Source organism: Oncorhynchus mykiss, chromosome 2 (assembly GCF_057628025.1).
Source record: "Oncorhynchus mykiss isolate SJ-2025 chromosome 2, ASM5762802v1, whole genome shotgun sequence".
Taxonomy (NCBI): Eukaryota; Metazoa; Chordata; class Actinopteri; order Salmoniformes; family Salmonidae; genus Oncorhynchus; species Oncorhynchus mykiss.
Window position 1 is genome coordinate 90,184,399 of NC_143023.1, and position 25,243 is coordinate 90,209,641.

The following is a 25,243-nucleotide window of genomic DNA, read 5'->3' on the forward strand; positions in this document are numbered from 1 at the left end:
AAATTCAGTTGGTGGTACCGGAAAAGGTTGGGAACCACTGATCTATACACAGGTATGCATAAACAATGTATAGATAATCGTCTGAATCAACCGCACACCCAAAGCTGATTTATGAAGGAGGCAAAAGGCAAAATGGAGAAACAGGAAAAAGTCTCTACACACTTCCAGTCAGAGGCAAATGTATTTTAATATAGTGGAGCTTTCCGTCAGTGGACTTTTAGTCAGCTCTGATGAAGGTCGCCTGACTGAAAGCTCAGTTATATACAAAAATTATTAGCATCTTTCCTGGTTCTGGATAAACATTCGGCACTTAAAGAAACATCTGTGGGTTGCGCCGTCACAATGCTTACTCCTACAGATGCGGTCAAATAAAATAGTTATTTGTCACGTGCCGAATACAACAGGTATAGTCAATTCACCTTACCGTGAAATGCTTACTTACAAGCCCTTAACCAACAATGTAATTCAAGAAATGGAGTTAAGAAAATATTTGCTAAATAAACTAAAGTCATTTTTAAAATAAAATAACGAGGGGGGGAGTTCAATGTAAATAGTCCTGGTGGCCATTTGATTAATTGTTCAGCAGATTTATGGCTTGGGGATAGAAGCTGTTCAGGAGCTTTATGGACCTAGACTTGGTGCTCTGGTACTGCTTGTCGTGAGGTAGCAAAGAGAACAGTCTATGACTGGGTAGCTGGAGTCTTGGAAACGTTTTGGGCCTTCCTCTGACACTGCCTTGTATATAGGTCCTGGATGGCAGGAATCTTGGCCCCAGTGATGTACTGGGCCGTACACACTATCCTCTCTAGTGCCTTGCGTTCAGATGCCGAGCAGTTGCCATATCAGGTGGGGATGCAACCAGTCAGGATGCTCTCGATGATCCAGCTGTAGAACTTTGAGGATCTGGGGACCCATGTCAAATGGCAGAAAAGGTGTTGTGCCCTCTTCACAATGGTCTTCGTGTGTTTGGACCATGATAGCTTGTTGGTGATGTGGACACCAAGGAACTTGAAGCTCTCAACCTGCTCCACTACAGCCTCGTCGATGTAAATAGGGGCGTGATCGGCCCTCCTTTTCCTGTAATCCACGATCAGCTCCTTTGTCTTGATCATGTTGAGGGAGATGTTGGTCTCTGCCAGGTCTCTGACCTCCTCCATATAGGCTGTCTCATCGTTGTTGGTAATCAGGCTGTTGGTGACCACTGTTATGTCGTCAGCAAACTTGTGATGATGGTGATGGAGTCGTGGTCAGCCATGCAGTTGTGGGTGAACAGGGAGTACAGGAGGGAACTAAGCACGCACCCCTAAGGGGCCACCGTGTTGAGGATCATCGTGGCAGATGTGTTGTTGCCTAGCCTTACCACCAGGGGCAGTCCGTCAGGAAGTCCAGTATACAGTTGCAGAGGGTTGAGTGCACATCCTGGTAATCCGTCTGGCTTCGCGGCCTTGTGAATGCTGACCTGTTTAAAGATCTTGCTCACATCGGCTACGGAGAATGTGATCACACCGTTGTCCGGAACATGAAGGGATTTCTTATAAGCTTCTGGATTGGTGTCCCGCTCCTTGAAAGCGGCAGTTCTAGCCTTTAGCTCGGTGCGACTGTTGCCTGTAATCCATGGCTTTTGGTTGGGATATGTACGTACTGTCACTGTTGGGATGACGTTGTCGATGCACTTATTGATGAAGCCGGTGACTGAGGTGGTACACTCCTCAATGCTATTGGATGATTCCACGAACATTTTCCAGTCTTTACTAGCAAAAGAGTCCTGTAGCGTAGCATCCGCATCATCAGACCACTTCCGTATTGAGCGAGTCACTGGCACTTCCGGCTTTAGTTTTTGCTTGTAAGCAAGAATTGGGAGGATATAATTATGGTCAGATTTGCCAAATGGAGGGTAAGCTTTGTATGCGTCTCTGTGTGTGGTGTAAAGGTGGTCTAGAGTTTTTTTTCCTCTGGTTACTGGTAGAAATTAGGTAAAACGGATTTAAGCTTGCCTGCATTAAAGTCCCTGACCACTAGGAGTGCCGGATGAGCATTTTTTCTGGATGAGCATTTTCTTGTTTGCTTATGGCCTTAAACAGCTCGTTGAGTGCAGTCTTTAGGTGCCAGCATCAGTTTGTGGTGGTAAATAGACGGCTACGGAAAATATAGATGTCTAGATAGTGTGGTCTACAGCTTATCATGAGGTACTCTACCTCAGCCGAGCAATACCTCGAGACTTCTTTAATATTAGACATTGCGTACCAGCTGTGATTGACAAATAGATACACACCCCCACCCTTCATCTTACCAGACGTAGCTGTTCTGTCCTGCCGATGCATGGAAAACCCAGCCAACTGTATATTATCCGTGTAGTCGTTCAGCCACGACACAGAGAAAAACATAAGATATTACAGTTTTTAATGTCCCGTTGGTAGAATAGTCTTGAACGGAGATCATCCAGTTTATTCTCCAGTAATTGCACATTGGCCAATAGAACAGATGTGGGAGGCGGGTTACCCACTCGCCGACGAATTCTCCCAAGGCACCCCGATCTCCACCCCCTGTATTCAGTCTTTTCTTCATGTGAATGACAGGGATTTGGACCTGGTCTCGGAGAAGCAGCATATCCTTCGCTTCGGAATCATTAAAGAAAAAAATCTTTGTCCAGTTGGAGGTGAGTAATCAATGTTCTGCTATCCAGAAGCTGTTTTTCGGTCATAAGAGATGGTAGCAGCAACATTATGTACAAAATAATTACAAACAAAAACTAAATATTGCAGTTGGTTATGGGCCGTAAAACAGCAGCCTTCCCCTCCGGCTCCATTTATGACACCATTGCACTTACAAAAAATAAAAATGGGGTCCTGCGCAGTTGTAAATCAAAGAAATAGACCTACACGGGTGAACACCAAATGCTTTTTCAATTTATATTTAGAAGGAAGCATGACCTGTGTAAAGGGTGCCAATATATTTGACCGCATCTGTAGCTATCATACACTTGATTAGGGCCAAGTGTATGATACAGCAGGTGACCATATGATCCAATGTCTCATTATTATAATTTTTTATTGTATGTTTGTAAATATAGTTATTTTTATTTTTTGTTACGCTCGTCTGTTACTGTCACTTTGTCCTATCGTTGTCTAATATCTTTTCACTTTTGTTTTGAATGTTCTTAATTGGAAAATGCAAAAATAAAATACAAAAACCCCCACAAAAAAAACATAGTTAGGGTAAGTGTATCCTAATACTGGTAACAATCTAGATGTCACCATTAAAAAACATAGTTAGGGTAAGTGTATCCTAATACTGGTAACAATCTAGATGTCACCATTAAAAAACATAGTTAGGGTAAGTGTATCCTAATACTGGTAACAATCTAGATGTCACCATTAAAAAACATAGTTAGGGTAAGTGTATCCTAATACTGGTAACAATCTAGATGTCACCATTAAAAAACATAGTTAGGGTAAGTGTATCCTAATACTGGTAACAATCTAGATGTCACCATTAAAAAACATAGTTAGGGTAAGTGTATCCTAATACTGGTAACAATCTAGATGTCACCATTAAAAAACATAGTTAGGGTAAGTGTATCCTAATACTGGTAACAATCTAGATGTCACCATTAAAAAACATAGTTAGGGTAAGTGTATCCTAATACTGGTAACAATCTAGATGTCACCATTATAAAACATAGTTAGGGTAAGTGTATCCTAATACTGGTAACAATCTAGATGTCACCATTATAAAACATAGTTAGGGTAAGTGTATCCTAATACTGGTAACAATCTAGATGTCACCATTAAAAAACATAGTTAGGGTAAGTGTATCCTAATACTGGTAACAATCTAGATGTCACCATTAAAAAACATAGTTAGGGTAAGTGTATCCTAATACTGGTAACAATCTAGATGTCACCATTAAAAAACATAGTTAGGGTAAGTGTATCCTAATACTGGTAACAATCTAGATGTCACCATTAAAAAACATAGTTAGGGTAAGTGTATCCTAATACTGGTAACAATCTAGATGTCACCATTAAAAAACATAGTTAGGGTAAGTGTATCCTAATACTGGTAACAATCTAGATGTCACCATTAAAAAACATAGTTAGGGTAAGTGTATCCTAATACTGGTAACAATCTAGATGTCACCATTAAAAAACATAGTTAGGGTAAGTGTATCCTAATACTGGTAACAATCTAGATGTCACCATTAAAAAACATAGTTAGGGTAAGTGTATCCTAATACTGGTAACAATCTAGATGTCACCATTAAAAAACATAGTTAGGGTAAGTGTATCCTAATACTGGTAACAATCTAGATGTCACCATTAAAAAACATAGTTAGGGTAAGTGTATCCTAATACTGGTAACAATCTAGATGTCACCATTAAAAAACATAGTTAGGGTAAGTGTATCCTAATACTGGTAACAATCTAGATGTCACCATTAAAAAACATAGTTAGGGTAAGTGTATCCTAATACTGGTAACAATCTAGATGTCACCATTATAAAACATAGTTAGGGTAAGTGTATCCTAATACTGGTAACAATCTAGATGTCACCATTATAAAACATAGTTAGGGTAAGTGTATCCTAATACTGGTAACAATCTAGATGTCACCATTAAAAAACATAGTTAGGGTAAGTGTATCCTAATACTGGTAACAATCTAGATGTCACCATTAAAAAACATAGTTAGGGTAAGTGTATCCTAATACTGGTAACAATCTAGATGTCACCATTAAAAAACATAGTTAGGGTAAGTGTATCCTAATACTGGTAACAATCTAGATGTCACCATTAAAAAACATAGTTAGGGTAAGTGTATCCTAATACTGGTAACAATCTAGATGTCACCATTAAAAAACATAGTTAGGGTAAGTGTATCCTAATACTGGTAACAATCTAGATGTCACCATTAAAAAACATAGTTAGGGTAAGTGTATCCTAATACTGGTAACAATCTAGATGTCACCATTAAAAAACATAGTTAGGGTAAGTGTATCCTAATACTGGTAACAATCTAGATGTCACCATTAAAAAACATAGTTAGGGTAAGTGTATCCTAATACTGGTAACAATCTAGATGTCACCATTAAAAAACATAGTTAGGGTAAGTGTATCCTAATACTGGTAACAATCTAGATGTCACCATTAAAAAACATAGTTAGGGTAAGTGTATCCTAATACTGGTAACAATCTAGATGTCACCATTAAAAAACATAGTTAGGGTAAGTGTATCCTAATACTGGTAACAATCTAGATGTCACCATTAAAAAACATAGTTAGGGTAAGTGTATCCTAATACTGGTAACAATCTAGATGTCACCATTAAAAAACATAGTTAGGGTAAGTGTATCCTAATACTGGTAACAATCTAGATGTCACCATTAAAAAACATAGTTAGGGTAAGTGTATCCTAATACTGGTAACAATCTAGATGTCACCATTAAAAAACATAGTTAGGGTAAGTGTATCCTAATACTGGTAACAATCTAGATGTCACCATTAAAAAACATAGTTAGGGTAAGTGTATCCTAATACTGGTAACAATCTAGATGTCACCATTAAAAAACATAGTTAGGGTAAGTGTATCCTAATACTGGTAACAATCTAGATGTCACCATTAAAAAACATAGTTAGGGTAAGTGTATCCTAATACTGGTAACAATCTAGATGTCACCATTAAAAAACATAGTTAGGGTAAGTGTATCCTAATACTGGTAACAATCTAGATGTCACCATTAAAAAACATAGTTAGGGTAAGTGTATCCTAATACTGGTAACAATCTAGATGTCACCATTAAAAAACATAGTTAGGGTAAGTGTATCCTAATACTGGTAACAATCTAGATGTCACCATTAAAAAACATAGTTAGGGTAAGTGTATCCTAATACTGGTAACAATCTAGATGTCACCATTAAAAAACATAGTTAGGGTAAGTGTATCCTAATACTGGTAACAATCTAGATGTCACCATTAAAAAACATAGTTAGGGTAAGTGTATCCTAATACTGGTAACAATCTAGATGTCACCATTAAAAAACATAGTTAGGGTAAGTGTATCCTAATACTGGTAACAATCTAGATGTCACCATTAAAAAACATAGTTAGGGTAAGTGTATCCTAATACTGGTAACAATCTAGATGTCACCATTAAAAAACATAGTTAGGGTAAGTGTATCCTAATACTGGTAACAATCTAGATGTCACCATTAAAAAACATAGTTAGGGTAAGTGTATCCTAATACTGGTAACAATCTAGATGTCACCATTAAAAAACATAGTTAGGGTCAGTGTATCCTAATACTGGTAACAATCTAGATGTCACCATTAAAAAACATAGTTAGGGTCAGTGTATCCTAATACTGGTAACAATCTAGATGTCACCATTAAAAAACATAGTTAGGGTAAGTGTATCCTAATACTGGTAACAATCTAGATGTCACCATTAAAAAACATAGTTAGGGTAAGTGTATCCTAATACTGGTAACAATCTAGATGTCACCATTAAAAAACATAGTTAGGGTAAGTGTATCCTAATACTGGTAACAATCTAGATGTCACCATTAAAAAACATAGTTAGGGTAAGTGTATCCTAATACTGGTAACAATCTAGATGTCACCATTAAAAAACATAGTTAGGGTAAGTGTATCCTAATACTGGTAACAATCTAGATGTCACCATTAAAAAACATAGTTAGGGTAAGTGTATCCTAATACTGGTAACAATCTAGATGTCACCATTAAAAAACATAGTTAGGGTAAGTGTATCCTAATACTGGTAACAATCTAGATGTCACCATTAAAAAACATAGTTAGGGTAAGTGTATCCTAATACTGGTAACAATCTAGATGTCACCATTAAAAAACATAGTTAGGGTAAGTGTATCCTAATACTGGTAACAATCTAGATGTCACCATTAAAAAACATAGTTAGGGTAAGTGTATCCTAATACTGGTAACAATCTAGATGTCACCATTAAAAAACATAGTTAGGGTAAGTGTATCCTAATACTGGTAACAATCTAGATGTCACCATTAAAAAACATAGTTAGGGTAAGTGTATCCTAATACTGGTAACAATCTAGATGTCACCATTAAAAAACATAGTTAGGGTAAGTGTATCCTAATACTGGTAACAATCTAGATGTCACCATTAAAAAACATAGTTAGGGTAAGTGTATCCTAATACTGGTAACAATCTAGATGTCACCATTAAAAAACATAGTTAGGGTAAGTGTATCCTAATACTGGTAACAATCTAGATGTCACCATTAAAAAACATAGTTAGGGTAAGTGTATCCTAATACTGGTAACAATCTAGATGTCACCATTAAAAAACATAGTTAGGGTAAGTGTATCCTAATACTGGTAACAATCTAGATGTCACCATTAAAAAACATAGTTAGGGTAAGTGTATCCTAATACTGGTAACAATCTAGATGTCACCATTAAAAAACATAGTTAGGGTAAGTGTATCCTAATACTGGTAACAATCTAGATGTCACCATTAAAAAACATAGTTAGGGTAAGTGTATCCTAATACTGGTAACAATCTAGATGTCACCATTAAAAAACATAGTTAGGGTAAGTGTATCCTAATACTGGTAACAATCTAGATGTCACCATTAAAAAACATAGTTAGGGTAAGTGTATCCTAATACTGGTAACAATCTAGATGTCACCATTAAAAAACATAGTTAGGGTAAGTGTATCCTAATACTGGTAACAATCTAGATGTCACCATTAAAAAACATAGTTAGGGTAAGTGTATCCTAATACTGGTAACAATCTAGATGTCACCATTAAAAAACATAGTTAGGGTAAGTGTATCCTAATACTGGTAACAATCTAGATGTCACCATTAAAAAACATAGTTAGGGTAAGTGTATCCTAATACTGGTAACAATCTAGATGTCACCATTAAAAAACATAGTTAGGGTAAGTGTATCCTAATACTGGTAACAATCTAGATGTCACCATTAAAAAACATAGTTAGGGTAAGTGTATCCTAATACTGGTAACAATCTAGATGTCACCATTAAAAAACATAGTTAGGGTAAGTGTATCCTAATACTGGTAACAATCTAGATGTCACCATTAAAAAACATAGTTAGGGTAAGTGTATCCTAATACTGGTAACAATCTAGATGTCACCATTAAAAAACATAGTTAGGGTAAGTGTATCCTAATACTGGTAACAATCTAGATGTCACCATTAAAAAACATAGTTAGGGTAAGTGTATCCTAATACTGGTAACAATCTAGATGTCACCATTAAAAAACATAGTTAGGGTAAGTGTATCCTAATACTGGTAACAATCTAGATGTCACCATTAAAAAACATAGTTAGGGTAAGTGTATCCTAATACTGGTAACAATCTAGATGTCACCATTAAAAAACATAGTTAGGGTAAGTGTATCCTAATACTGGTAACAATCTAGATGTCACCATTAAAAAACATAGTTAGGGTAAGTGTATCCTAATACTGGTAACAATCTAGATGTCACCATTAAAAAACATAGTTAGGGTAAGTGTATCCTAATACTGGTAACAATCTAGATGTCACCATTAAAAAACATAGTTAGGGTAAGTGTATCCTAATACTGGTAACAATCTAGATGTCACCATTAAAAAACATAGTTAGGGTAAGTGTATCCTAATACTGGTAACAATCTAGATGTCACCATTAAAAAACATAGTTAGGGTAAGTGTATCCTAATACTGGTAACAATCTAGATGTCACCATTAAAAAACATAGTTAGGGTAAGTGTATCCTAATACTGGTAACAATCTAGATGTCACCATTAAAAAACATAGTTAGGGTAAGTGTATCCTAATACTGGTAACAATCTAGATGTCACCATTAAAAAACATAGTTAGGGTAAGTGTATCCTAATACTGGTAACAATCTAGATGTCACCATTAAAAAACATAGTTAGGGTAAGTGTATCCTAATACTGGTAACAATCTAGATGTCACCATTAAAAAACATAGTTAGGGTAAGTGTATCCTAATACTGGTAACAATCTAGATGTCACCATTAAAAAACATAGTTAGGGTAAGTGTATCCTAATACTGGTAACAATCTAGATGTCACCATTAAAAAACATAGTTAGGGTAAGTGTATCCTAATACTGGTAACAATCTAGATGTCACCATTAAAAAACATAGTTAGGGTAAGTGTATCCTAATACTGGTAACAATCTAGATGTCACCATTAAAAAACATAGTTAGGGTAAGTGTATCCTAATACTGGTAACAATCTAGATGTCACCATTAAAAAACATAGTTAGGGTAAGTGTATCCTAATACTGGTAACAATCTAGATGTCACCATTAAAAAACATAGTTAGGGTAAGTGTATCCTAATACTGGTAACAATCTAGATGTCACCATTAAAAAACATAGTTAGGGTAAGTGTATCCTAATACTGGTAACAATCTAGATGTCACCATTAAAAAACATAGTTAGGGTAAGTGTATCCTAATACTGGTAACAATCTAGATGTCACCATTAAAAAACATAGTTAGGGTAAGTGTATCCTAATACTGGTAACAATCTAGATGTCACCATTAAAAAACATAGTTAGGGTAAGTGTATCCTAATACTGGTAACAATCTAGATGTCACCATTAAAAAACATAGTTAGGGTAAGTGTATCCTAATACTGGTAACAATCTAGATGTCACCATTAAAAAACATAGTTAGGGTAAGTGTATCCTAATACTGGTAACAATCTAGATGTCACCATTAAAAAACATAGTTAGGGTAAGTGTATCCTAATACTGGTAACAATCTAGATGTCACCATTAAAAAACATAGTTAGGGTAAGTGTATCCTAATACTGGTAACAATCTAGATGTCACCATTAAAAAACATAGTTAGGGTAAGTGTATCCTAATACTGGTAACAATCTAGATGTCACCATTAAAAAACATAGTTAGGGTAAGTGTATCCTAATACTGGTAACAATCTAGATGTCACCATTAAAAAACATAGTTAGGGTAAGTGTATCCTAATACTGGTAACAATCTAGATGTCACCATTAAAAAACATAGTTAGGGTAAGTGTATCCTAATACTGGTAACAATCTAGATGTCACCATTAAAAAACATAGTTAGGGTAAGTGTATCCTAATACTGGTAACAATCTAGATGTCACCATTAAAAAACATAGTTAGGGTAAGTGTATCCTAATACTGGTAACAATCTAGATGTCACCATTAAAAAACATAGTTAGGGTAAGTGTATCCTAATACTGGTAACAATCTAGATGTCACCATTAAAAAACATAGTTAGGGTAAGTGTATCCTAATACTGGTAACAATCTAGATGTCACCATTAAAAAACATAGTTAGGGTAAGTGTATCCTAATACTGGTAACAATCTAGATGTCACCATTAAAAAACATAGTTAGGGTAAGTGTATCCTAATACTGGTAACAATCTAGATGTCACCATTAAAAAACATAGTTAGGGTAAGTGTATCCTAATACTGGTAACAATCTAGATGTCACCATTAAAAAACATAGTTAGGGTAAGTGTATCCTAATACTGGTAACAATCTAGATGTCACCATTAAAAAACATAGTTAGGGTAAGTGTATCCTAATACTGGTAACAATCTAGATGTCACCATTAAAAAACATAGTTAGGGTAAGTGTATCCTAATACTGGTAACAATCTAGATGTCACCATTAAAAAACATAGTTAGGGTAAGTGTATCCTAATACTGGTAACAATCTAGATGTCACCATTAAAAAACATAGTTAGGGTAAGTGTATCCTAATACTGGTAACAATCTAGATGTCACCATTAAAAAACATAGTTAGGGTAAGTGTATCCTAATACTGGTAACAATCTAGATGTCACCATTAAAAAACATAGTTAGGGTAAGTGTATCCTAATACTGGTAACAATCTAGATGTCACCATTAAAAAACATAGTTAGGGTAAGTGTATCCTAATACTGGTAACAATCTAGATGTCACCATTAAAAAACATAGTTAGGGTAAGTGTATCCTAATACTGGTAACAATCTAGATGTCACCATTAAAAAACATAGTTAGGGTAAGTGTATCCTAATACTGGTAACAATCTAGATGTCACCATTAAAAAACATAGTTAGGGTAAGTGTATCCTAATACTGGTAACAATCTAGATGTCACCATTAAAAAACATAGTTAGGGTAAGTGTATCCTAATACTGGTAACAATCTAGATGTCACCATTAAAAAACATAGTTAGGGTAAGTGTATCCTAATACTGGTAACAATCTAGATGTCACCATTAAAAAACATAGTTAGGGTAAGTGTATCCTAATACTGGTAACAATCTAGATGTCACCATTAAAAAACATAGTTAGGGTAAGTGTATCCTAATACTGGTAACAATCTAGATGTCACCATTAAAAAACATAGTTAGGGTAAGTGTATCCTAATACTGGTAACAATCTAGATGTCACCATTAAAAAACATAGTTAGGGTAAGTGTATCCTAATACTGGTAACAATCTAGATGTCACCATTAAAAAACATAGTTAGGGTAAGTGTATCCTAATACTGGTAACAATCTAGATGTCACCATTAAAAAACATAGTTAGGGTAAGTGTATCCTAATACTGGTAACAATCTAGATGTCACCATTAAAAAACATAGTTAGGGTAAGTGTATCCTAATACTGGTAACAATCTAGATGTCACCATTAAAAAACATAGTTAGGGTAAGTGTATCCTAATACTGGTAACAATCTAGATGTCACCATTAAAAAACATAGTTAGGGTAAGTGTATCCTAATACTGGTAACAATCTAGATGTCACCATTAAAAAACATAGTTAGGGTAAGTGTATCCTAATACTGGTAACAATCTAGATGTCACCATTAAAAAACATAGTTAGGGTAAGTGTATCCTAATACTGGTAACAATCTAGATGTCACCATTAAAAAACATAGTTAGGGTAAGTGTATCCTAATACTGGTAACAATCTAGATGTCACCATTAAAAAACATAGTTAGGGTAAGTGTATCCTAATACTGGTAACAATCTAGATGTCACCATTAAAAAACATAGTTAGGGTAAGTGTATCCTAATACTGGTAACAATCTAGATGTCACCATTAAAAAACATAGTTAGGGTAAGTGTATCCTAATACTGGTAACAATCTAGATGTCACCATTAAAAAACATAGTTAGGGTAAGTGTATCCTAATACTGGTAACAATCTAGATGTCACCATTAAAAAACATAGTTAGGGTAAGTGTATCCTAATACTGGTAACAATCTAGATGTCACCATTAAAAAACATAGTTAGGGTAAGTGTATCCTAATACTGGTAACAATCTAGATGTCACCATTAAAAAACATAGTTAGGGTAAGTGTATCCTAATACTGGTAACAATCTAGATGTCACCATTAAAAAACATAGTTAGGGTAAGTGTATCCTAATACTGGTAACAATCTAGATGTCACCATTAAAAAACATAGTTAGGGTAAGTGTATCCTAATACTGGTAACAATCTAGATGTCACCATTAAAAAACATAGTTAGGGTAAGTGTATCCTAATACTGGTAACAATCTAGATGTCACCATTAAAAAACATAGTTAGGGTAAGTGTATCCTAATACTGGTAACAATCTAGATGTCACCATTAAAAAACATAGTTAGGGTAAGTGTATCCTAATACTGGTAACAATCTAGATGTCACCATTAAAAAACATAGTTAGGGTAAGTGTATCCTAATACTGGTAACAATCTAGATGTCACCATTAAAAAACATAGTTAGGGTAAGTGTATCCTAATACTGGTAACAATCTAGATGTCACCATTAAAAAACATAGTTAGGGTAAGTGTATCCTAATACTGGTAACAATCTAGATGTCACCATTAAAAAACATAGTTAGGGTAAGTGTATCCTAATACTGGTAACAATCTAGATGTCACCATTAAAAAACATAGTTAGGGTAAGTGTATCCTAATACTGGTAACAATCTAGATGTCACCATTAAAAAACATAGTTAGGGTAAGTGTATCCTAATACTGGTAACAATCTAGATGTCACCATTAAAAAACATAGTTAGGGTAAGTGTATCCTAATACTGGTAACAATCTAGATGTCACCATTAAAAAACATAGTTAGGGTAAGTGTATCCTAATACTGGTAACAATCTAGATGTCACCATTAAAAAACATAGTTAGGGTAAGTGTATCCTAATACTGGTAACAATCTAGATGTCACCATTAAAAAACATAGTTAGGGTAAGTGTATCCTAATACTGGTAACAATCTAGATGTCACCATTAAAAAACATAGTTAGGGTAAGTGTATCCTAATACTGGTAACAATCTAGATGTCACCATTAAAAAACATAGTTAGGGTAAGTGTATCCTAATACTGGTAACAATCTAGATGTCACCATTAAAAAACATAGTTAGGGTAAGTGTATCCTAATACTGGTAACAATCTAGATGTCACCATTAAAAAACATAGTTAGGGTAAGTGTATCCTAATACTGGTAACAATCTAGATGTCACCATTAAAAAACATAGTTAGGGTAAGTGTATCCTAATACTGGTAACAATCTAGATGTCACCATTAAAAAACATAGTTAGGGTAAGTGTATCCTAATACTGGTAACAATCTAGATGTCACCATTAAAAAACATAGTTAGGGTAAGTGTATCCTAATACTGGTAACAATCTAGATGTCACCATTAAAAAACATAGTTAGGGTAAGTGTATCCTAATACTGGTAACAATCTAGATGTCACCATTAAAAAACATAGTTAGGGTAAGTGTATCCTAATACTGGTAACAATCTAGATGTCACCATTAAAAAACATAGTTAGGGTAAGTGTATCCTAATACTGGTAACAATCTAGATGTCACCATTAAAAAACATAGTTAGGGTAAGTGTATCCTAATACTGGTAACAATCTAGATGTCACCATTAAAAAACATAGTTAGGGTAAGTGTATCCTAATACTGGTAACAATCTAGATGTCACCATTAAAAAACATAGTTAGGGTAAGTGTATCCTAATACTGGTAACAATCTAGATGTCACCATTAAAAAACATAGTTAGGGTAAGTGTATCCTAATACTGGTAACAATCTAGATGTCACCATTAAAAAACATAGTTAGGGTAAGTGTATCCTAATACTGGTAACAATCTAGATGTCACCATTAAAAAACATAGTTAGGGTAAGTGTATCCTAATACTGGTAACAATCTAGATGTCACCATTAAAAAACATAGTTAGGGTAAGTGTATCCTAATACTGGTAACAATCTAGATGTCACCATTAAAAAACATAGTTAGGGTAAGTGTATCCTAATACTGGTAACAATCTAGATGTCACCATTAAAAAACATAGTTAGGGTAAGTGTATCCTAATACTGGTAACAATCTAGATGTCACCATTAAAAAACATAGTTAGGGTAAGTGTATCCTAATACTGGTAACAATCTAGATGTCACCATTAAAAAACATAGTTAGGGTAAGTGTATCCTAATACTGGTAACAATCTAGATGTCACCATTAAAAAACATAGTTAGGGTAAGTGTATCCTAATACTGGTAACAATCTAGATGTCACCATTAAAAAACATAGTTAGGGTAAGTGTATCCTAATACTGGTAACAATCTAGATGTCACCATTAAAAAACATAGTTAGGGTAAGTGTATCCTAATACTGGTAACAATCTAGATGTCACCATTAAAAAACATAGTTAGGGTAAGTGTATCCTAATACTGGTAACAATCTAGATGTCACCATTAAAAAACATAGTTAGGGTAAGTGTATCCTAATACTGGTAACAATCTAGATGTCACCATTAAAAAACATAGTTAGGGTAAGTGTATCCTAATACTGGTAACAATCTAGATGTCACCATTAAAAAACATAGTTAGGGTAAGTGTATCCTAATACTGGTAACAATCTAGATGTCACCATTAAAAAACATAGTTAGGGTAAGTGTATCCTAATACTGGTAACAATCTAGATGTCACCATTAAAAAACATAGTTAGGGTAAGTGTATCCTAATACTGGTAACAATCTAGATGTCACCATTAAAAAACATAGTTAGGGTAAGTGTATCCTAATACTGGTAACAATCTAGATGTCACCATTAAAAAACATAGTTAGGGTAAGTGTATCCTAATACTGGTAACAATCTAGATGTCACCATTAAAAAACATAGTTAGGGTAAGTGTATCCTAATACTGGTAACAATCTAGATGTCACCATTAAAAAACATAGTTAGGGTAAGTGTATCCTAATACTGGTAACAATCTAGATGTCACCATTAAAAAACATAGTTAGGGTAAGTGTATCCTAATACTGGTAACAATCTAGATGTCACCATTAAAAAACATAGTTAGGGTAAGTGTATCCTAATACTGGTAACAATCTAGATGTCACCATTAAAAAACATAGTTAGGGTAAGTGTATCCTAATACTGGTAACAATCTAGATGTCACCATTAAAAAACATAGTTAGGGTAAGTGTATCCTAATACTGGTAACAATCTAGATGTCACCATTAAAAAACATAGTTAGGGTAAGTGTATCCTAATACTGGTAACAATCTAGATGTCACCATTAAAAAACATAGTTAGGGTAAGTGTATCCTAATACTGGTAACAATCTAGATGTCACCATTAAAAAACATAGTTAGGGTAAGTGTATCCTAATACTGGTAACAATCTAGATGTCACCATTAAAAAACATAGTTAGGGTAAGTGTATCCTAATACTGGTAACAATCTAGATGTCACCATTAAAAAACATAGTTAGGGTAAGTGTATCCTAATACTGGTAACAATCTAGATGTCACCATTAAAAAACATAGTTAGGGTAAGTGTATCCTAATACTGGTAACAATCTAGATGTCACCATTAAAAAACATAGTTAGGGTAAGTGTATCCTAATACTGGTAACAATCTAGATGTCACCATTAAAAAACATAGTTAGGGTAAGTGTATCCTAATACTGGTAACAATCTAGATGTCACCATTAAAAAACATAGTTAGGGTAAGTGTATCCTAATACTGGTAACAATCTAGATGTCACCATTAAAAAACATAGTTAGGGTAAGTGTATCCTAATACTGGTAACAATCTAGATGTCACCATTAAAAAACATAGTTAGGGTAAGTGTATCCTAATACTGGTAACAATCTAGATGTCACCATTAAAAAACATAGTTAGGGTAAGTGTATCCTAATACTGGTAACAATCTAGATGTCACCATTAAAAAACATAGTTAGGGTAAGTGTATCCTAATACTGGTAACAATCTAGATGTCACCATTAAAAAACATAGTTAGGGTAAGTGTATCCTAATACTGGTAACAATCTAGATGTCACCATTAAAAAACATAGTTAGGGTAAGTGTATCCTAATACTGGTAACAATCTAGATGTCACCATTAAAAAACATAGTTAGGGTAAGTGTATCCTAATACTGGTAACAATCTAGATGTCACCATTAAAAAACATAGTTAGGGTAAGTGTATCCTAATACTGGTAACAATCTAGATGTCACCATTAAAAAACATAGTTAGGGTAAGTGTATCCTAATACTGGTAACAATCTAGATGTCACCATTAAAAAACATAGTTAGGGTAAGTGTATCCTAATACTGGTAACAATCTAGATGTCACCATTAAAAAACATAGTTAGGGTAAGTGTATCCTAATACTGGTAACAATCTAGATGTCACCATTAAAAAACATAGTTAGGGTAAGTGTATCCTAATACTGGTAACAATCTAGATGTCACCATTAAAAAACATAGTTAGGGTAAGTGTATCCTAATACTGGTAACAATCTAGATGTCACCATTAAAAAACATAGTTAGGGTAAGTGTATCCTAATACTGGTAACAATCTAGATGTCACCATTAAAAAACATAGTTAGGGTAAGTGTATCCTAATACTGGTAACAATCTAGATGTCACCATTAAAAAACATAGTTAGGGTAAGTGTATCCTAATACTGGTAACAATCTAGATGTCACCATTAAAAAACATAGTTAGGGTAAGTGTATCCTAATACTGGTAACAATCTAGATGTCACCATTAAAAAACATAGTTAGGGTAAGTGTATCCTAATACTGGTAACAATCTAGATGTCACCATTAAAAAACATAGTTAGGGTAAGTGTATCCTAATACTGGTAACAATCTAGATGTCACCATTAAAAAACATAGTTAGGGTAAGTGTATCCTAATACTGGTAACAATCTAGATGTCACCATTAAAAAACATAGTTAGGGTAAGTGTATCCTAATACTGGTAACAATCTAGATGTCACCATTAAAAAACATAGTTAGGGTAAGTGTATCCTAATACTGGTAACAATCTAGATGTCACCATTAAAAAACATAGTTAGGGTAAGTGTATCCTAATACTGGTAACAATCTAGATGTCACCATTAAAAAACATAGTTAGGGTAAGTGTATCCTAATACTGGTAACAATCTAGATGTCACCATTAAAAAACATAGTTAGGGTAAGTGTATCCTAATACTGGTAACAATCTAGATGTCACCATTAAAAAACATAGTTAGGGTAAGTGTATCCTAATACTGGTAACAATCTAGATGTCACCATTAAAAAACATAGTTAGGGTAAGTGTATCCTAATACTGGTAACAATCTAGATGTCACCATTAAAAAACATAGTTAGGGTAAGTGTATCCTAATACTGGTAACAATCTAGATGTCACCATTAAAAAACATAGTTAGGGTAAGTGTATCCTAATACTGGTAACAATCTAGATGTCACCATTAAAAAACATAGTTAGGGTAAGTGTATCCTAATACTGGTAACAATCTAGATGTCACCATTAAAAAACATAGTTAGGGTAAGTGTATCCTAATACTGGTAACAATCTAGATGTCACCATTAAAAAACATAGTTAGGGTAAGTGTATCCTAATACTGGTAACAATCTAGATGTCACCATTAAAAAACATAGTTAGGGTAAGTGTATCCTAATACTGGTAACAATCTAGATGTCACCATTAAAAAACATAGTTAGGGTAAGTGTATCCTAATACTGGTAACAATCTAGATGTCACCATTAAAAAACATAGTTAGGGTAAGTGTATCCTAATACTGGTAACAATCTAGATGTCACCATTAAAAAACATAGTTAGGGTAAGTGTATCCTAATACTGGTAACAATCTAGATGTCACCATTAAAAAACATAGTTAGGGTAAGTGTATCCTAATACTGGTAACAATCTAGATGTCACCATTAAAAAACATAGTTAGGGTAAGTGTATCCTAATACTGGTAACAATCTAGATGTCACCATTAAAAAACATAGTTAGGGTAAGTGTATCCTAATACTGGTAACAATCTAGATGTCACCATTAAAAAACATAGTTAGGGTAAGTGTATCCTAATACTGGTAACAATCTAGATGTCACCATTAAAAAACATAGTTAGGGTAAGTGTATCCTAATACTGGTAACAATCTAGATGTCACCATTAAAAAACATAGTTAGGGTAAGTGTATCCTAATACTGGTAACAATCTAGATGTCACCATTAAAAAACATAGTTAGGGTAAGTGTATCCTAATACTGGTAACAATCTAGATGTCACCATTAAAAAACATAGTTAGGGTAAGTGTATCCTAATACTGGTAACAATCTAGATGTCACCATTAAAAAACATAGTTAGGGTAAGTGTATCCTAATACTGGTAACAATCTAGATGTCACCATTAAAAAACATAGTTAGGGTAAGTGTATCCTAATACTGGTAACAATCTAGATGTCACCATTAAAAAACATAGTTAGGGTAAGTGTATCCTAATACTGGTAACAATCTAGATGTCACCATTAAAAAACATAGTTAGGGTAAGTGTATCCTAATACTGGTAACAATCTAGATGTCACCATTAAAAAACATAGTTAGGGTAAGTGTATCCTAATACTGGTAACAATCTAGATGTCACCATTAAAAAACATAGTTAGGGTAAGTGTATCCTAATACTGGTAACAATCTAGATGTCACCATTAAAAAACATAGTTAGGGTAAGTGTATCCTAATACTGGTAACAATCTAGATGTCACCATTAAAAAACATAGTTAGGGTAAGTGTATCCTAATACTGGTAACAATCTAGATGTCACCATTAAAAAACATAGTTAGGGTAAGTGTATCCTAATACTGGTAACAATCTAGATGTCACCATTAAAAAACATAGTTAGGGTAAGTGTATCCTAATACTGGTAACAATCTAGATGTCACCATTAAAAAACATAGTTAGGGTAAGTGTATCCTAATACTGGTAACAATCTAGATGTCACCATTAAAAAACATAGTTAGGGTAAGTGTATCCTAATACTGGTAACAATCTAGATGTCACCATTAAAAAACATAGTTAGGGTAAGTGTATCCTAATACTGGTAACAATCTAGATGTCACCATTAAAAAACATAGTTAGGGTAAGTGTATCCTAATACTGGTAACAATCTAGATGTCACCATTAAAAAACATAGTTAGGGTAAGTGTATCCTAATACTGGTAACAATCTAGATGTCACCATTAAAAAACATAGTTAGGGTAAGTGTATCCTAATACTGGTAACAATCTAGATGTCACCATTAAAAAACATAGTTAGGGTAAGTGTATCCTAATACTGGTAACAATCTAGATGTCACCATTAAAAAACATAGTTAGGGTAAGTGTATCCTAATACTGGTAACAATCTAGATGTCACCATTAAAAAACATAGTTAGGGTAAGTGTATCCTAATACTGGTAACAATCTAGATGTCACCATTAAAAAACATAGTTAGGGTAAGTGTATCCTAATACTGGTAACAATCTAGATGTCACCATTAAAAAACATAGTTAGGGTAAGTGTATCCTAATACTGGTAACAATCTAGATGTCACCATTAAAAAACATAGTTAGGGTAAGTGTATCCTAATACTGGTAACAATCTAGATGTCACCATTAAAAAACATAGTTAGGGTAAGTGTATCCTAATACTGGTAACAATCTAGATGTCACCATTAAAAAACATAGTTAGGGTAAGTGTATCCTAATACTGGTAACAATCTAGATGTCACCATTAAAAAACATAGTTAGGGTAAGTGTATCCTAATACTGGTAACAATCTAGATGTCACCATTAAAAAACATAGTTAGGGTAAGTGTATCCTAATACTGGTAACAATCTAGATGTCACCATTAAAAAACATAGTTAGGGTAAGTGTATCCTAATACTGGTAACAATCTAGATGTCACCATTAAAAAACATAGTTAGGGTAAGTGTATCCTAATACTGGTAACAATCTAGATGTCACCATTAAAAAACATAGTTAGGGTAAGTGTATCCTAATACTGGTAACAATCTAGATGTCACCATTAAAAAACATAGTTAGGGTAAGTGTATCCTAATACTGGTAACAATCTAGATGTCACCATTAAAAAACATAGTTAGGGTAAGTGTATCCTAATACTGGTAACAATCTAGATGTCACCATTAAAAAACATAGTTAGGGTAAGTGTATCCTAATACTGGTAACAATCTAGATGTCACCATTAAAAAACATAGTTAGGGTAAGTGTATCCTAATACTGGTAACAATCTAGATGTCACCATTAAAAAACATAGTTAGGGTAAGTGTATCCTAATACTGGTAACAATCTAGATGTCACCATTAAAAAACATAGTTAGGGTAAGTGTATCCTAATACTGGTAACAATCTAGATGTCACCATTAAAAAACATAGTTAGGGTAAGTGTATCCTAATACTGGTAACAATCTAGATGTCACCATTAAAAAACATAGTTAGGGTAAGTGTATCCTAATACTGGTAACAATCTAGATGTCACCATTAAAAAACATAGTTAGGGTAAGTGTATCCTAATACTGGTAACAATCTAGATGTCACCATTAAAAAACATAGTTAGGGTAAGTGTATCCTAATACTGGTAACAATCTAGATGTCACCATTAAAAAACATAGTTAGGGTAAGTGTATCCTAATACTGGTAACAATCTAGATGTCACCATTACAAAACATAGTTAGGGTAAGTGTATCCTAATACTGGTAACAATCTAGATGTCACCATTAAAAAACATAGTTAGGGTAAGTGTATCCTAATACTGGTAACAATCTAGATGTCACCATTAAAAAACATAGTTAGGGTAAGTGTATCCTAATACTGGTAACAATCTAGATGTCACCATTAAAAAACATAGTTAGGGTAAGTGTATCCTAATACTGGTAACAATCTAGATGTCACCATTAAAAAACATAGTTAGGGTAAGTGTATCCTAATACTGGTAACAATCTAGATGTCACCATTAAAAAACATAGTTAGGGTAAGTGTATCCTAATACTGGTAACAATCTAGATGTCACCATTAAAAAACATAGTTAGGGTAAGTGTATCCTAATACTGGTAACAATCTAGATGTCACCATTAAAAAACATAGTTAGGGTAAGTGTATCCTAATACTGGTAACAATCTAGATGTCACCATTAAAAAACATAGTTAGGGTAAGTGTATCCTAATACTGGTAACAATCTAGATGTCACCATTAAAAAACATAGTTAGGGTAAGTGTATCCTAATACTGGTAACAATCTAGATGTCACCATTAAAAAACATAGTTAGGGTAAGTGTATCCTAATACTGGTAACAATCTAGATGTCACCATTAAAAAACATAGTTAGGGTAAGTGTATCCTAATACTGGTAACAATCTAGATGTCACCATTAAAAAACATAGTTAGGGTAAGTGTATCCTAATACTGGTAACAATCTAGATGTCACCATTAAAAAACATAGTTAGGGTAAGTGTATCCTAATACTGGTAACAATCTAGATGTCACCATTAAAAAACATAGTTAGGGTAAGTGTATCCTAATACTGGTAACAATCTAGATGTCACCATTAAAAAACATAGTTAGGGTAAGTGTATCCTAATACTGGTAACAATCTAGATGTCACCATTAAAAAACATAGTTAGGGTAAGTGTATCCTAATACTGGTAACAATCTAGATGTCACCATTAAAAAACATAGTTAGGGTAAGTGTATCCTAATACTGGTAACAATCTAGATGTCACCATTAAAAAACATAGTTAGGGTAAGTGTATCCTAATACTGGTAACAATCTAGATGTCACCATTAAAAAACATAGTTAGGGTAAGTGTATCCTAATACTGGTAACAATCTAGATGTCACCATTAAAAAACATAGTTAGGGTAAGTGTATCCTAATACTGGTAACAATCTAGATGTCACCATTAAAAAACATAGTTAGGGTAAGTGTATCCTAATACTGGTAACAATCTAGATGTCACCATTAAAAAACATAGTTAGGGTAAGTGTATCCTAATACTGGTAACAATCTAGATGTCACCATTAAAAAACATAGTTAGGGTAAGTGTATCCTAATACTGGTAACAATCTAGATGTCACCATTAAAAAACATAGTTAGGGTAAGTGTATCCTAATACTGGTAACAATCTAGATGTCACCATTAAAAAACATAGTTAGGGTAAGTGTATCCTAATACTGGTAACAATCTAGATGTCACCATTAAAAAACATAGTTAGGGTAAGTGTATCCTAATACTGGTAACAATCTAGATGTCACCATTAAAAAACATAGTTAGGGTAAGTGTATCCTAATACTGGTAACAATCTAGATGTCACCATTAAAAAACATAGTTAGGGTAAGTGTATCCTAATACTGGTAACAATCTAGATGTCACCATTAAAAAACATAGTTAGGGTAAGTGTATCCTAATACTGGTAACAATCTAGATGTCACCATTAAAAAACATAGTTAGGGTAAGTGTATCCTAATACTGGTAACAATCTAGATGTCACCATTAAAAAACATAGTTAGGGTAAGTGTATCCTAATACTGGTAACAATCTAGATGTCACCATTAAAAAACATAGTTAGGGTAAGTGTATCCTAATACTGGTAACAATCTAGATGTCACCATTAAAAAACATAGTTAGGGTAAGTGTATCCTAATACTGGTAACAATCTAGATGTCACCATTAAAAAACATAGTTAGGGTAAGTGTATCCTAATACTGGTAACAATCTAGATGTCACCATTAAAAAACATAGTTAGGGTAAGTGTATCCTAATACTGGTAACAATCTAGATGTCACCATTAAAAAACATAGTTAGGGTAAGTGTATCCTAATACTGGTAACAATCTAGATGTCACCATTATACATGCACATACATTTTAGTTAAAAGGTAGGGCATGAACGGCAACAACACCGGGACACAGTGCCCTTCGTTCCCGCTTGACAAGCAATGCTGTCTGGCAAAGGCATGGGAAGTAGCTGCATAGTATCAGAGTGACAGTCACAGTAAGCACACGCATACGACGCATGAAACAAGAGTACACCCGTCATCAGTACTTTAACACTGAAAATGTACAATTATTTGGGTAAAACTAACAGTGAAATACGACTAACTTCTCCATCTTAAAAACAGAAGTCCAAACTCTGTCAATACGGAAGCTCACGGTGGTTACGTGGTAAGAAACAGAAGATAAAATAAGAAAACGAAACACAGCTCAATCCAAAATGGCTAACCTATAGCAGAGCACTTGACTCACCCACTTCATTCCACATGCCCATCACTTTCCCTTTGACACCCACTTGTCTACACTCCGGGTCCACACTCCGGGTCCACACTCCGGGTCTACACATTGAGCTGCAGCTATCCTCTTCTCAGCTAAAGCCCTATGCAGAACACCCACAACACTACAACTAGATCATCTCATAACGAGGTGGACAGGGCTGCTGTTATCTGTTCGTAGGTTCGGCCTCAATGTGGGATTGTGGGTAATGTAGTATCCAAGGATGTGGTGGTAAAGGAGGACAAACCCCGCTCAACTGCATCCCTGGTAGTGTGGTGTAGCTGTAACAGTTTTAAGCCCTTCTCCTGGGCAGAAAAACCTGTTAACATTCAATCATGTTAACACCACCTAAATGTTCAATTTCCCTTCTGTTGGTTTCAATTCGGCCTAGTTTCAGAGTGGGGGGTGCAAACAGCACTAGGGCCGGCGGCTCATTAGGCTATTTGTAGGAGAAATACTTGTACAGTTATAGTGGGGATAACAGGATGCTATTGGATGCTGCTCCAGAAGGAAGCCGGGTGTTCCTTCTTAGGGAGACGCCAGTTATAGAGCGATCGGCTGGGACAAAGACCCCACTCAGACAGCCCTCCTCTCAACCAGATACACACGCCCATCCTCTACCACAGTAGCAGCTGGGCCCCTATGCCTATTCACCCTTCTGGAGTGGGTCTCCTCTCCTACTGAGAGGGGGGCATTATGGAGGAACCACAGCCCCACAGACCTGACATAGACCACACTATGGGAGAGGCCTGTAGTGTGGCGTATAGGCCTATGTAAAATGTGTTTACTCTACGTTGCTAGAATGTCAATGTTGCAGAACCGGATGCAGAGTCATGTCTGTCTGGCACCTTTAAACATCATAATAGCACAGAGGAAATGAAAAGGTGTGATAAATAAACCTGAACCTGGATGCTCTGTTGAGTTGCATTATGACACTGCAATATCAATACTATAAGGGCTTCACTCGTACTAGTTTAACTGTTGTAAGAGATTGAGAACATTGTAACATCAGTGTAAATATGAGGTAGCATAAATTGGTAATTCATTAAGGCTCAGCTGACCCACCATCGGTGATACCATGTCTACAGAAAATGTAAACTGGCTTGATAATCAAGACAGCGATTCTAGCAGGGAAAAAACTAAATGTCATTGCAGACCAATAGATACAGTATGTGCCCTTCAGTAAGGACACCCAGGTGACTGCTGATAATGATAATAGAAACTGTTCTGTTCAGAATGATAAATCACACACAGTCAGAAACTACTAGAGCTCTGTGTGGAGTCCATTCGCTATATTCTCCGCTTAGAATGTCCCCCTCTGTGTCACTGTGGTTTGGCTAGTAATGCCCAAATGTTTGGGGTTGCAGAGGCGATTAGCATCCACATCTGTCTCGGCTCGTATGGATGGCTTTTAGGGATGCTCCGCGGCCGCCGCAGCACGGCCCATTTTGTGTTTTAACTACCTATGTGACCTTTTGGGAACACAGGAAGTGGGCTGGGTATCATCTCACCTGTTATGGCAGCCAGGGGAAGGTGAGACACTCGCATGGGTGATGAAGGGTTATGGCCCAATGTAAATGAAATGGTCTGGATAAAATTACTTTCCAAAAGCTGGTGGTTGTAT

The 25,243-nt window shown here is 34.8% G+C and overlaps 1 protein-coding gene across 32 annotated transcripts in view; it reads right to left on the bottom strand.

Moving 5' to 3' along the window:
- The window catches only part of LOC110502310 (suppressor of tumorigenicity 7 protein homolog), a 104,471-nt gene that overhangs the window by 23,597 nt on the left and 55,631 nt on the right, over positions 1–25,243 (bottom strand). For 11 of the 32 annotated variants that reach the window (XR_016489322.1, XR_016489324.1, XR_016489323.1 and 8 more), the window contains exon 1: positions 23,596–23,812. The exons of 20 other annotated variants lie outside the window; for them this stretch is intronic. Coding sequence is in view for 4 of the 12 variants with exons in the window: in XM_036958750.2 (XP_036814645.1) it covers positions 23,596–23,689 (94 nt within the window). In the remaining 8 variants the exon portion in view is untranslated. Of the gene's footprint in view, positions 1–23,595; positions 23,815–25,243 lie in introns of those variants that run through there. One more of the 32 variants, XM_036958757.2, reaches the window with a different exon arrangement.